Source organism: Narcine bancroftii, chromosome 1, assembly GCF_036971445.1.
Source record: "Narcine bancroftii isolate sNarBan1 chromosome 1, sNarBan1.hap1, whole genome shotgun sequence".
Taxonomy (NCBI): domain Eukaryota; kingdom Metazoa; phylum Chordata; class Chondrichthyes; order Torpediniformes; family Narcinidae; genus Narcine; species Narcine bancroftii.
Window position 1 is genome coordinate 339163430 of NC_091469.1, and position 14536 is coordinate 339177965.

The window sequence follows — 14536 nt, forward strand, 5'->3', positions numbered from 1 at the left end:
CCTTTCAAATCCATGTACCTTTTTGAACATTATACTTGTTCCTGTTTCTACCATTTCCTCAAGGAGCTCTTTGCCCTCTCGCCTTAAATCTTTTGCTATCAGTTTTACATTCTCCAACCCTGGGAAAAAGTCTGTGACCCCCATGTTATACATATATTGGTGTCAGAGACCTCATCTGAGATGTCTCCATGACATTTTGATGCATGGCCTGCAAGATGGTGATGTGACACATAGTTATAGACTTTGTCCTTCCCATTTATTTGGTGATCTGGGTAGGTGCACCAGGAATAGTGATCAGCAATAACTCTTGCATTACCGTACTGAACATTCTTAATTTGTTGGAAAATGAGTGAAGATCACTTCAGGTTTATTGTAAACCTCACCTTTTGTCTCAGATGGAGAATTAAGCATTGGCATACATTCATTCACCAATTAATAGGGCCCTTCAATGTTCATGGACCAAGTGCCAGGATTCTTTCTAATCCATTTTATTTTAGTAGTTTCAGTCGTCCCCAGCAGAAATATTTTGAACACAAATCCCAGGCCATGTTCCTTGGTTTCTGCATCTTTCTTCCCCATGGATCCAGCTGATCCCAATTCTATTATTTGGAGAAGACAACGTTATTTTAACATATTGTCACTTCGTCTGCCTGGCCAGGGAGCTTCAGGGAGGCCAACTGTCATGTTGTAGCATTCCACATTTCAAGTCTGAGGTGTGGTTTCTTCTTTCTTGCTTTTATTTTGCCTGGTGCAGCAGTTACAGTCTACACAGCCAGTAAAGTAAGTGGATGGTACAGTGGTAGCACCATATTAGCTGGAAGGCATCCAACTGTGGGAGATGTAGCAGCAGACCTGTGAGATCCAAGGCTCTCCTTATTGTAAGATTATCCCATGGCACTCATTTTCGAGGCAAACTAGGCAAGGATTTATCACTGGTAATTATTCCTTCTAATGCTGTGAAGAAAAGCTAAAAGTTCCAGGTTTCAAGTCTATATAGAGAAAAATAGAAGTCTTATGTTGACACAAGCAGAAAGGTGGGAACCAATGTGTTTTTGAACAGCTTGATTGCAGAAGTGCTGAGAAGATTTCAAGACTAACATTGGGCAATCTTGAAAGCTCAAGCTCAGATTTCTGGGGGAATCTGCTCCCTTTGGATCAGAGTTTGCCTGTTCTGTATGGGGAAGTCACTCAATTGTTAGCAATTGAGGATGGGCAATAATCCCTGACATTGTCAATGATAAGATCACCAAGTCAGGAAGTACAACAAAAGGCACAAAGAGATAACTATGTGGAATTCTTGGAACCATTTTAGTGGTATAGAACATCAAAGCCAAACAATGTACCAGTAGATAACGCGAAAGGGGGAGAAACACTAGATTTGATGAAAGCATGAAGCTCGAAACTCTTCATTGGTGTGGAAAAACTAAGGGGAGATGTAATGGAGATTATTTAAAAAGTTTAGTTTTGAGAGAGAAGATGAAAAAAGACCATTTTCTTTGGTTCCTGACATGATTTTTAAATTAGATTCATGATATGTAATACTGAGCAATTGCTTGCTTTTTTTCAAATCTGCTGTCAACAGCAAAAAAATTGTTCTTGACTATATCTTAGAAAAATAAATGAATTTGAGAAGAGGTCATATCAAAAGAATTACCTGAAAGAGCGTCCTGAGCTTCAAAGAATGTACTGAGGCCTCCTTTCACATAGGCTAAACTTCCCTCATTCTTCTTGTTTGCCTGTTTCCTTAAAAAATTTGCAGCAACTTTCAGCTGATCAAAGCTAGAGTGTAAAATAGAAAAAGTAAGTATGTTAATGGAAAGGGAAGGAAATCACAGATTACAATGGGAATGTGATAAATGCGCTTTAGCCTTTCAACAACCTAACAGAACCACAGAACAGTACAGCACAGAAATAAGCCCTTTGGCCCTTCTAATCTGTGCCAAATTATTATTCTGTCTCGTCCAACTGACCTGCACCCGGACCACATCCTTCCATTCCCCTCCGGTCCGAAATTGTTTTGAATGTCAAAATTGAGCCTGCAATTACCAATTCACCTGGCACCTCGTTCTACATTCCCACAGCTCTCTGTGTGAAGAAGTTCCCACAATACACACTTTAAACTTTTCCCCTTACCCATATCCTCTACTTTTTTTTATCTCTCCTAGCCTTAATGAAAAAAGCCTGCTGGCATTTACTCTATCTATAGCCATTATAATTTTATATATTTTATCAAATCACCCCACATTCTTCTATGCACCGCAGAAATCTGTTAAACCTTTCCCCATAAGTCAGTTCTTGCAGTCCTGGCGACATCCTTGTAAATCTCATCGGCACTCTTTCAAGAAAAATCATTCAAAGAAAGACAAATTGAATCATGCATTTTAAATAGCCTCTTCAACCTATTCATTCACAACTGATGGAGCATTTGAATTCTAATTGTTATTAATAACTTAATTGTTAGGTCATTCAGATTAACCAGAAAAAACGCCTATGTACTTAAAACAAAACAAAGCTTCCAAGATAGTACCATTGCTGGCGAGGTTGCCCACAAATAACCTGATAATGGGCGACCTCCTGGAATCATTGTCATTTGTGTGGTGAAGGGAACTCCCATGTCAAAATTCTGATCCATAGAAATGCTGGAATAATATGTCTAATACTGCATTATGTGTGGTTGAAGGGAGAATTTAATGGTGACATTGTTCTGACATATCTAATAAATCTTGACCTCCCAGAAGGTAGAGATCTTGACTTGGGAAATAACTAATTATGACATAAGAAGTGATTTAAATGAAGTAAGAGATTGCAAATTCCAGTTTTCAATTTTAAAATAAAAATATTAATGTTTTGCAGGCAAAACTGCAAGTTCACTGCTAGTTATTGGAATAAAATATGAAATTGTACCCAGTGCTTTCAATAATTGAATCAAATTCATTTTATGCAACACTACCCTCATGTACCTGTTAGTTAAGGGCCTAGTGGAAAAATTCCTATTTTAAGCTGATATAATTAACGATTCCATAAGGTTATGATTGCCCATCATTTTCTGCCCCAAATTTTGTTGTTTATAAGTGGCTGCAGCTAAGACTGGACTTCCATTTCCTTTTACTTATGTTATAATTTTAGACTATTGAAATTTTATGTTTATACCTGTCACAAATTTCAGGCCGGAAAGAAATTTTAAACATAAATCAATTTCCTTTAGGGAAGAAAACAAACAAAAGTTACCCAAAACAAGAGAAATCTTCAAGTTCTTGTCCCGGTTACCTGGATTCAGCATGATACAGCTTTTATTTTAAAAATGGAATCTGCAGTAGTTTCATCTCTAATCATTTTGATTGCATGCAAACACAATTCTATGATGCACGTAAATTTTAGACAATGGACTGATAATTGCCTTTGCTGTTTCCTTCCCATTGCTGACAAACCATGGTTCAGTAACTCATGAACCTGACTTCACTTCTTCAGAACAGTCCTACAGGCAATCTTATTGTTTCATGCAACATTTTGTACGTTGCTGTTAAAATATTTTTAGATGTTGAAAGTCAGAAAAACAACTCAAGCCAAGGGCAATAATCAGGCAATTATGCCAATTTTCTCATATGCTATCAATATGCAACAAAATGAACAATGGCAGCATTAATTTTATCTCTTAGTGAGTTAGAATTCATTGGAAGTCATAAATATTCCTCCATTGTCATTAAATCATACAGAAACTCCATTTAAGTATGTTGTAATATTTAGTTTCCAGAGACCTCCCACAGAATTCAGTGTCCAAGCAAGTTCTTGCCAAGATTGTGCTTTCATCAGCTATGCAGATGGAAATGAGAAAAAGCTCAAAACTACCCAGAGGTCAAGGAGCCAAAATGGGATTTGACAATGTGTAGATCATCCTATTTATTTATATTAAAAAGAAACACGTCTGAACCACTGCTACGCTCTGTGCCTCCTTTTAGTTGACCAGTAACGAATTCACTTGTCAAATCTCTGGAATATTCCTGCCAAGCAAGGGAAAAGTCAGAAAGATATCACCAATTTTGTATATATCCTTGCAATGCGAAAAAAGTCATGAAAAATGACTGGAAGGAAATCAACAATCCATTTCTCATCCATGAAGTAATGTAACAGCAAGAGTGAGGTAGAAATTACAAATTCCATTAACTCATTACAGTTATATAATAGCAATCAGGCATTTATAAAAATAACCAAGATTGAACATACAATTTTTTCCAATTATTAAGTAATCGTCCATGGTACAAGATCTTTATTTCACCAACAGGTTCATTTGTTTATACCCTGAAATATTTAATTCAATTAAAAATAGGTTAATAAATCCTTTGAAGACTAGCAAAAATGCATTTATAATATAAATGATTTACAAAAACCATGTTTCAGCTTTTACTATAGACAGCAGCAGTCAACATGCTGTGCCAAAGGTTTAATGAGAAAAATTGTATCTTTTTTTTCCTCAATTCCTTAAATAGTTTAGGATCAGGAAAGATAACTTCAATGATTAAAAAAAGCAGTATGAATCCAGCAACCATCGGCACAGCAATTCATCAGCAGGGGGAAATGTGTTTGGAAACATTTTAAAATAAACTACTAATGAATTTTTAAGGATCTCATGTGCCATAAAAAGCAGACAGTACAACTCTGAAGAAATACTGTTTTCCAAACTCAAAGCCATGTTGGAATGCTCTTCACTTGCTTGGCTGAGTGCATCTCCAACAACTCTCAAACAGCCTGATAGTCCAGGACAAAGCAGTCCACATGATTGGCACCCCATCCACTGTCCTCAGCACTTTTTTCCTTCCACACTAGAACTGTTTTATGGACCTTCTACAAAATGCACTGACAACACTTCCCAACCTTGTGATCTCTTTTACCAGCTGATTCATTCACTACAGTTTGGCATTTAATACCATCATCCCCTTAAAATTGCTTAGCAAACGCCAAGGCCAAGAACTCAACACTCCACTGTGTAATTAGATCATAGATTTCCTCACCTCCAGACCACAATCAAAGAGGATTGGCAAGAACATCTCCTCTACCATCTCCATCAGTACTGGAGTACCACAGGGCTGTGTTCTTAGCCCCCTGCTCTATACATTTTACACCTTCGACCTTGTGGCTCAGTATGGCAGTAACACCATTTATAAATTTCCTGATGATACCACTGTCATGGGTTGTATAAAGGAAGGGGATGAGACCCCATACAGGAGGAAAAGTGAAAATTTAGCAACAACAACCAACTTGCACTCAATATCACCAAAACTAAGGAGCTGATTGTTGACTTTAAGAGGGAAAGCCAGATGTATTCAATCCGGTGATCACTGGGGGATTAGTGGTGAAGAGGATGATCAAATTTGAGTTCCTGTGAGTCACTATCTCGGAAGATCTTTCCTGGGCCAAACACAGTAATGGCATCATGAAGAAAGCATGACAGCACCTTTACTTCTTCATGAGTTTGCGGAGATTTGGTATGACACCAGAAATCCTTGCAAATTTCTAGATGTACAGTGGAAAGTGTGTTGACTGGCTACATCACAGTCTGGTATGAGTGAAAGCCCTGCAAAAGGTAGCGGACGCAGTCCAGTACATCACAGGTAAAACCCTCCCCACTATCGAGAACATCTACAAGAAACACTGCCATCAGAGGGCAGCAGCAATCATCAAGGATCCACACCACCAAGCAGGTTCTGTTCTTGATCAGGAAAGTTGTATATGTGCTACAAGACTTGCACCACCAGATTCAGGAACAGCTGCTACCTCACCACCAACAGACTCCTCAACAACAAACTCATTCAGGGACTCACTTAAGAACTTTGACTTGTGCTAGTTATTAATTTTTCTTTAATTCTCTCTGTATTGCACAGTTTGTTAACATTTGTTATCTGTTTCTAGTTCTTTATTTGTTTACATGTATATGCTAAGTACAGTTTATTTTTGCACTACCAATAAGTGGTAATTCTGCCTCGCCCGCAGGAAAAAGAACCTCAACGTTGAATGTGATGTCACACATGTGCTCTGACAATAAAATCCAAAATCATTTAAATACCACTATCAACAGATTCTCTTCAAGATCCACAACATCATAATTTGGAAACCTTTTGTGATTCCTTCAACACTGCACAACCTAAATTCCTAAACAATACCATTGGACTGAAGTCAGGAGAACCACAGAAATTTAATCATTGCATTATTTAAGGGAAATTAGTGATGTAACAAATGCATCCTTGCAGTTGATGCCCAGATCCCAAAAATGTCTCCAGGACTTTGAAGGTGAAAATGACAAGGAATTTCATAAATACAGTTTACTCATATTTTAATGAATATCTTCAGGTTACTAAGAAAAGACCTTTCTACTGCATCAATCTTTTTTTTTTAAAATACAGTTAAAACAAGAATATAATTTTGGGACCTCACTGAAAAAGGAGGAGCGAGGAACTCAGCAGAGCAGTGTGTCAGGAACCACATTTTGGTAATTGTATTTAAAAACAGACTGAAGGGCAATTTAAGGGTTAAACAGAATGGTGATTGGTGAGAATGAGTGCTACAGATAAGGGGCAGTGACAAATAAAAAGAGTGGAAGTTCAAGCAAAGTGGCCAGTGTGTGAGTGCCTCAGTGCAGGAGTGGGACTTTAAGGCTTTGATCACGAGGCTTCAATGAACAGAGACTGAGGACAAGCTTGTTTCCTGTAAGATACAGCAAGGTAAGATCTTTGCATTTAAACAAAGAATGGTTAATGGAGACTGCAGCTAGGGCAGTGGAATGCTCCAAATGTAGCATGTGGGAAATTTGGGGCAGCACATTTGTCCCTGATGATTACACCTGCAAGAGGTGCCTCCAGCTGCATCTCCTCGAAGTCCGAGTAAGGGAATTGGAGCAGGATGAACTTCGCATCATTCAGGAGGTAGAGGCAGTGATACAGAGGAAGTTCAGGGAGACAGTCACCCCCAAGGTCAGGAGGCAGGTAGATGGGTGACTGTCAGGAGAGGGAAGGGGAATATGAAGATAGTTTAGAGCACCCCTGTGGTCGTTCCCCTCAACAATATGTATACTATTTTGGATACTATTGGGAGGGCGATCCACCAGGGACAAGTCATAGTAGTCAAGGGAAGGTAGGAACAGAGGAGAACTATGGTGATTGGGGATTTGTAGGTTAGGCAAATAGGAGGTTTTGTGATTGAGATCAAGGCTTCTGGATGGGATGCTGCCTCTAGATGCCAGATACAGAGATGTCTTTGTTTCAGTTCACAGCATTTTGGAGCAGGCAGATAGGAGTAGGGTTGAGGTCCTAAAGAAAGAATATAGAGAGTTAGGAAAGAAGTTAAAAAATAGGACCTTAAGGGTGGTAATTTTGGGATTGCTGCCTGTGCCACATGTTAGAGAGGGTAGGAATAAGAAATTGTGGCAGATGAATGTGTGGCTGAAGAGTTGGTGCAGGGGCAGGAATTCAGGTGTGGATCATTGTGATCTCTTATGGTGAAGTCTGACCTGTACAAAAAGGACAAGCTGCACCTGAAATGGAAAGGGACCAACATCCTGGCGGGCATGTTTGCTAGAGCAGTTGGGAAAGGTTTAAACGAGTTTAGCAGAGGGGTAGGAACCAGAATTAAGAGCAGAGAATAGATCAGAAGGTCAAAAGCATGATGCTATGTGGTCTGAGTTTGTGAGGAAGGACAAGCTGGGAACAAAACATAAATGTAGTCAGTTAGAGGGATTGAAATGTGTCCGCTTCAATGGCAGGAGTATTAGGAATAAAAAAAGAGATAAACTTAGACCATAGACCAGTACATTAGCTAGAAAAAGGGCAGGATTCGCTGATGCAGGTACCAGGGTTTAGGTGCTTTAAAACTAATAGGATGGGAGGTAGGGGGGCGTGGCGGGGGGGGGGGTGGTTGCATTACTGGTCATTGATAGTATCATGGCTATAGAAAGTGAGGAGGCTGCAAAGGGAGTGTGCAATGAGATGATGTGTATGTAAGTCAGAAATAGGAAATGAGCAATCACTGTACTCTATAACCTCTATAGGCAACAAATAATCCTCGGGAAACCAATGAACAGATAAGCAGGAAAATTTGGAAATGGTACAGGAAATACAGGGTTGAAGTTATGAAAGACTTCAACTTCCCTCATCTTTACTGGCTCTTTCTGACTGCAAGAGGGATAGATGGGGCTGAATTTGTCAGGTGTGTTCGAGAAGTATTCCTGACACAATATGTGGACGAGCCAACAAGAGGAGAGGCCATATTGGATCTGGTTCTGTGTAATGAACCTGGTCAGATGGCAGACTTCATTGTGGGCGAGCATTTTGGTGAGAGTGACCACAACTCCCTGAGCTTTAGTATAAAAGCAGACAAAAGGGTTAAATTGGGGGAAGGATAATTATGATGGGATGAGGCAGAAACTTGCAAGAGTAAATTGGAAACAGATGTTCAAGGTTGAAAGCACAGAACTAATGTGGAGCAAGTTTAGAAACCATTTGAGCTGGGTTCAAAATAGGTTTGTCCCACTGGGACAGGGAGAAGACGGTAGAAAAAGGGAACTGTGGTTGACGAAACAGGTGAGGCAGCTAGTCAAGATGAAGATAGATGCATACATTAGACATAGGAAGCAGGAAACAGGAAGGGCTCATGAGAAGTATATAGCAGCCAGGAAAGAGCTTATAAGAAAAGACTTGCCAGTAGGAGAACTCAAAGGGGATAAGAGAAGGCCTTGACAAGTAGGATTAAGGAGAACTCCAAGGCATTCTATGCATATGGGAACAGAAGGATGACAAGAATGAATGTAGATCTGCTAAAGGATAAAGGAGGTGTTACAAAACCCAGCAGCAATAGGTATCCACCAAGACAAATGGTTACTTCATCAAAATATGCTTTTAATTATCTTTAAACATGAAAACAGAATCAAACTTTAACTTATCATTATTGACTTACCTAACCTAACTTAACCCCCTTCTAATTCTTAGCACACGTGTATGTAATGTGTGTAAGTTCAGAAAAGTTCTTTGGTTCACAGTCCAAACTTATTTCTCATTCATTGGTTGCAGGAAATTCTTATACTGTGCCCAGAATTTAACATTTATAAACTTCACCAGGCTTTGGTGCTTGAAAGGTAAATGGTTACCGTTCAGGAAGGTGCTTGTTGGTTTTCAGAGAGATATTTGTTGTACGATGGACACCCAGCCACTTCATTGTCTTGCTGACGAAACTTGCCTGCTTCAGGATTCTCCAGATGATAACCTCTTTCTTTCAGGTACCATGGAGTGCCTTTCTGTTTTTCTTATTCCAAGTGAATCATTAGACAGCCAGTCCTCTCCTCTTACATGAACCACAAGGACTTTGACCAGGCTGAATCAAGCACTTACAACCCATCTTCCACATGGGGTTTTCCACAAGCTTGCCAGCTTGTCCTGTTCCAGTCCCAGCTGCTTTTGCTGGCTGCAACACTGTAGAAGTGATCTCTGTGTGTCTGTTTGATTCTCTCTGCTTGCAAAACCACATGACCCTTTTTGAACAGCTCCAGACAATCTGTGGCTCAAACAGGATCTTTCATCTGATGCCTTTCTGTGAGCAACAATCCATTAGTGAAGTATCTTGGATAATCTCCAAAGCTCTTTCAAAGACTGTTGGCCCTGACATGTCTAGCATGGGGCAGAGCTCCAGTATTTTAAAAAAAGATGTTTTAAAGTGTTTGTATATGACATATAGGGATGAAAGCGCTCCAATAAATGTTGAGGATGGAGCGGAGACAACGCTGGTGGAAGCGTTCTAGGAGCCGTAGGTGATGCCGGTAGAGGACCCATGATTCGGAGCCGAACAGGAGTGTGGGTATGACAACGGCTCTGTATAGGCTTATCTTTGTGAGGTTTTTCAGTTGGTTGTTTTTCCAGACTCTTTTGTGTAGTCTTCCAAAGGCGCTATTTGCCTTGGCGAGTCTGTTGTCTAACTCGTTGTCGATCCTTGAATCTGATGAAATGGTGCAGCCGAGATAGGTAAACTGGTTGACCGTTTTGAGTTTTGTGTGCCCGATGGAGATGTGGGGGGGGGCTGGTAGTCATGGTGGGGAGCTGGCTGATGGAGGACCTCAGTTTTCTTCAGGCTGACTTCCAGGCCAAACATTTTGGGTGGGTCACGTCTCCAGAATGGAGGACCATCGCCTTCCCAAGATCGTGTTATATGGCGAGCTCTCCACTGGCCACCGTGACAGAGGTGCACCAAAGAAGAGGTACAAGGACTGCCGAAAGAAATCTCTTGGTTCCTGCCACATTGACCACCGCCAGTGGGCTGATATCACCTCAAACCGTGCATCTTGGCGCCTCACAGTTCGGCGGGCAGCAACCTCCTTTGAAGAAGACCGCAGAGCCCACCTCACTGACAAAAGGCAAAGGAGGAAAAACCCAACACCCAACCCCAACCAACCAATTTTCCCCTGCAACCATGTCTGCCTGTCCCGCATCGGACTTGTCAGCCACAAACGAGCCTGCAGCTGACGTGGACATTTACCCCCTCCATAAATCTTCGTCCGCGAAGCCAAGCCAAAGAAGAATATGACATATTCTAACAAATCTTTCCCAATTTATCTCCCAAAAACATATCTATATACTCTGTCAGAGGCACAAATGACTGGAGGTGGAGGAGATTGGGGAGGTCCTAAATGAATATTTTTCTTCAGTATTCACAAAATAAAAGGACCTTGATCAGGGTGAGGTCAGAATAGAATAGGCTTGTATGCTAGATGATGTTGAGATTAAGGAATAGGAAGTGGTGGATCTTCTTAAAAACATTAAGATTGATAAATCCCCGGAGTCGTATATGATATACTCCAGGTTTCTGTAGGAAGTGAGAGAAGAGATAGATGGGGCAGTGGCTAAGATCTTTAAGTTCTCTTTGGCTGCAGGCGAGGTGCTGGAGGATGAGAGTAGGGCAGTAGATGTGGTCTATATGGATTTTAGTAAGGCATTTGACAAAGTCCCCAATGAGAGACTTGTTCAGAAAGTCATGAAGCATGGGATCCATGGAACCTTGGCTGTGTGGTTAAAAAATTGGCTTGCATGTAGAAAGCAGAGGGCAACAGTGGAAGTATTCTGCCTCGAGGTCAGTGACTAGTGGAGTTCGGCAGAGACACCTGCTCATCATGATTTTTATAAATGACCTAGATGAAGAGGCAGAAGAGGAAGATGGAGTTCAATCTGGATCAATGTGAGGTGATGCATTTTGGAAGGACAAACCAGAAGGCTGAATACAGGGTTAATGGTCAGTTACTTAAGAGTGTGGATGAACAGAGGGACCTTGGTGTCCAAATCCATACATCCCTCAAGGTTGCTGCACAGGTTGATAGGATAGTTAAGGAGGCCTATGGGATGCAGGGCTTCATTAATAGGGGGATTGAGTTCAAGCGTCAAGAAGACATGTTGCAGCTCTAGTGAGACCAATGTTATGAGCCCAGAGGACCCCAAAACCCAGCAGCAATAGAAATTTAACCAATGCAAATAGTTACTTAAACAAAAGTTGTTTTTAATTATCTTTAAACATGAAAACAGGATCAAACTTTAACTTATTATTATTAACTTAACCCCTTTCTAATTCTAAGCACACATTTATGTAATGTGCACACAAGTTCAAAAAAATTATTTGGTTCACAGTCCAATCTCATTTCTCACTCCTCCAAGTTCACTGGTATCAGGCAATTCTTATCCTCTGCACAGAATTTAACATTTATGAATTTCACCAGACTTTGATGCTTGAAAGGTAAATGGTTACCTCTCAAGAAAGTTCTTGTTGGTTTTCGGAGAGAGATTTTTTGCTCATTGTACACTCACAACTGATACCTTTCGATCAGCCACTTCAATGTCTTGCTGAAGAAAATTGACCCATCAGGGTTTTCCAGATGATAACCTCTTTCTTTCAAGTCACCACAAAGTTCCTCTTTGTTTCCCTTATTTCAAGTGAAACGTTATGCAGTCAGTCTTTTCCTCTTGTATGGATCACAAGGGCTTTGACCAGGCTGAACTAAGAACTCACAATCCATCTTCAAAATGGGGTTTTTCCACAAGCTTGACAGCTTGTCCTGTTCCAGTCCCAGCTGTTGCTGCTGCTGAACTGTAGAACTGAATTCTCTCTCTCACTCAGAGAAAACCACATGACTCTCTTAGAACAGCCAACTGCACTCAGACAGGCAGTGGTTCCAGACCTAATCTTCCAGGTTTGTTCATCTGTTGCTTTCCAAAACAATAATCCATTACTCCACAGCATGTCCAATTAACACCTACTTGTGAAGTCGTTACAGGCATCCTTCAAAGCTTTTGCAAAGGCACTCGGAGCCTGGACTGTCTGGCTTGAGCAGAGCTCTGGCATTTTAATTGAGATCTGTTTTGAAATGTTTGCATGTGACCTACACTAAAAAAAACCTGCCACAATTTATCTCCTTTAAAACATATCTATATACAATATAAAACATAACATAATCTGTCACACCACACTTTGAATATTGTGTTCAGTTCTGGTGAAGTAGGGAAGGTTTAGTACTTTATTTTAAGGAATACATGGTTCGGCACCACATTGAAAGCTGAGGGCCTGTACAGTGCTGTAGTGTTCTATGTTCTATGAAGAGATCTCCTGTTCTCTGTCACTTGGGAAGATTAGCCAAACCCCACAACCCTTTTCAAGACTAAATGATGAGTGAAAGATTAAAAAGAATACTCCATGGAAGAACTTTAAATGAGTTGAATCTTCTGAATATATGTTGATGATTTTTGGTGAATAATAATGTGTGCATTTCTGGTCACCACATTTAGAATGTGGAGACTTTGGAAAGGGTATAGAACAGATTTACCTGGACATTGCCTAGATTAGAGTATGGCCTGTACGGAAAGGCTGGACACTCTTGGGTTGTTTTCTCTGGAGCATCAGACCTGATAGAAGTTTGTATAATTAAAAGAGGCACAGATAGGGTAGATAGTTAGAACTTTTTCACCAGGGTATGACTATGTGCTAGAATATATACATTTAAGGGAGGGGGGTGTAGTTTAAAGGATATGTGCATCTTCCCCACCCCACAGAGAGTTGCAGATGTATGGACCGAGCTGCCTGGAACAGTGATGGAAACAGATGTGATAGTAGCATTTAAGATGGTTTTAGACAGACACCTCAATATGCAAGAAATAGATGGGTAAAGACCATGTTTAATTTGCCATCATCTTCAGCAGACATTATAGTCCAATGGGCCAATTCCTGTGTTGTACTATTTTATATTCAAACAAACGTCTGAGTATTAGAAACAATAAACAACTGTAAACCAAATATTAGGAAATGCAACCATGTATGTTGCTAACCTTGTTGCAGAGTGATTTTCTATCAGATACCAGGTGGCAGAGAAGTTTTCACTTGTAAAATCACCACTCATTCCCCGAAATAATCCTTCCAAGTCCTTCTGAGGAATTTTACCCCTGCAGAGGAAATTCAAATGAGGTATTTAAAGAAATTGTTGGCTCATTGGTTAATTCTAAATGCAGCACCAAGAGAATTTTTAAAAAAAAAATTATATATATATATAGATATTTGAATAATTAGGTTGATATCCATTCACTTTGATAACATTCATGCCAAATGTAAAGAATTAATATTCAATGGTCAGACTCCAAATGAAGCTGGAAATATAATAGTTAATTGTGAAAATGCCATTTACAGTTTTAACTCATGATCACTTGGCAAAATAATTATTCTATTAATGCAATTAGATGATTATCTTCCTACAGGAAAGGAGAAACCTTTGTGAACTAAACAATCTTTACTGAGGTACACAGCACTAAAAGGTGATGCAAATCAGAAAAGTGAATTCAATTCTAAAGCATGTTGGTTGTTAAGACCTCAACAATAAATTTTATGACTGGCTAAACGTTAACTCCTTACTTGCAAGTGTGATAAAGATTCTTTAGTAGGAAAAAAGATTTGCACAGCTATTAAAAATTCACCTGCATTTTTACAGACAAGTCACAACTTTTGCCAGCATGTTTCTATGTGTTTACAAGGCAATCACTAAAGTAATTGAATCCAGTGTGTTGCTGTAGCATAGCTCAAAAAAGATAAGGTAAATCAGACTGCAAATTTCAATGTTCAATTTAACTACAGTCCATAGACATGGCTATGAGAGGTCATATGTTTCAATCAAGTACAGTAAGTGCTGATAAACTCCCTGCTATTTCTAACAATAGCAAATTAGGATAGCAGACAGCACTGCTACTTCACAGCTCCAGTTCGATCCTGACCTTTATAGGCAATTTATTTAATGTTACATCAAACAATAGTCCAAAAACACCCGAGGACAGGTGGTTCACTGACACTGACAGAATGCCATTCAGGACATCCATAGCTCTAACTGGGTTTGTTGCTTTGATTGCACAAATGAACAATTTGTGTTTTACAACAGGATATTTTGATTAAACAAATCCTGCAATGAAAGATAGCTATATAAATGCAGAATTTTAAAAAGTGAAAGCCAGTGCATGAAATATGAAAAGTCAATATGACTCAT

The 14536-nt window shown here is 39.8% G+C and overlaps 1 protein-coding gene across 3 annotated transcripts in view; it reads right to left on the bottom strand.

Moving 5' to 3' along the window:
- Positions 1–14536, bottom strand: part of exoc2 (exocyst complex component 2) — a 287207-nt gene that overhangs the window by 186391 nt on the left and 86280 nt on the right. For all 3 annotated transcript variants that reach the window (XM_069909660.1, XM_069909652.1, XM_069909669.1), the window contains exons 5-6: positions 13338–13451; positions 1655–1779 (exon numbers count right to left, since the gene is read on the bottom strand). In XM_069909660.1, coding sequence (XP_069765761.1) covers positions 1655–1779; positions 13338–13451 — 239 coding nt within the window. The remainder of the gene's footprint in view (positions 1–1654; positions 1780–13337; positions 13452–14536) is intronic.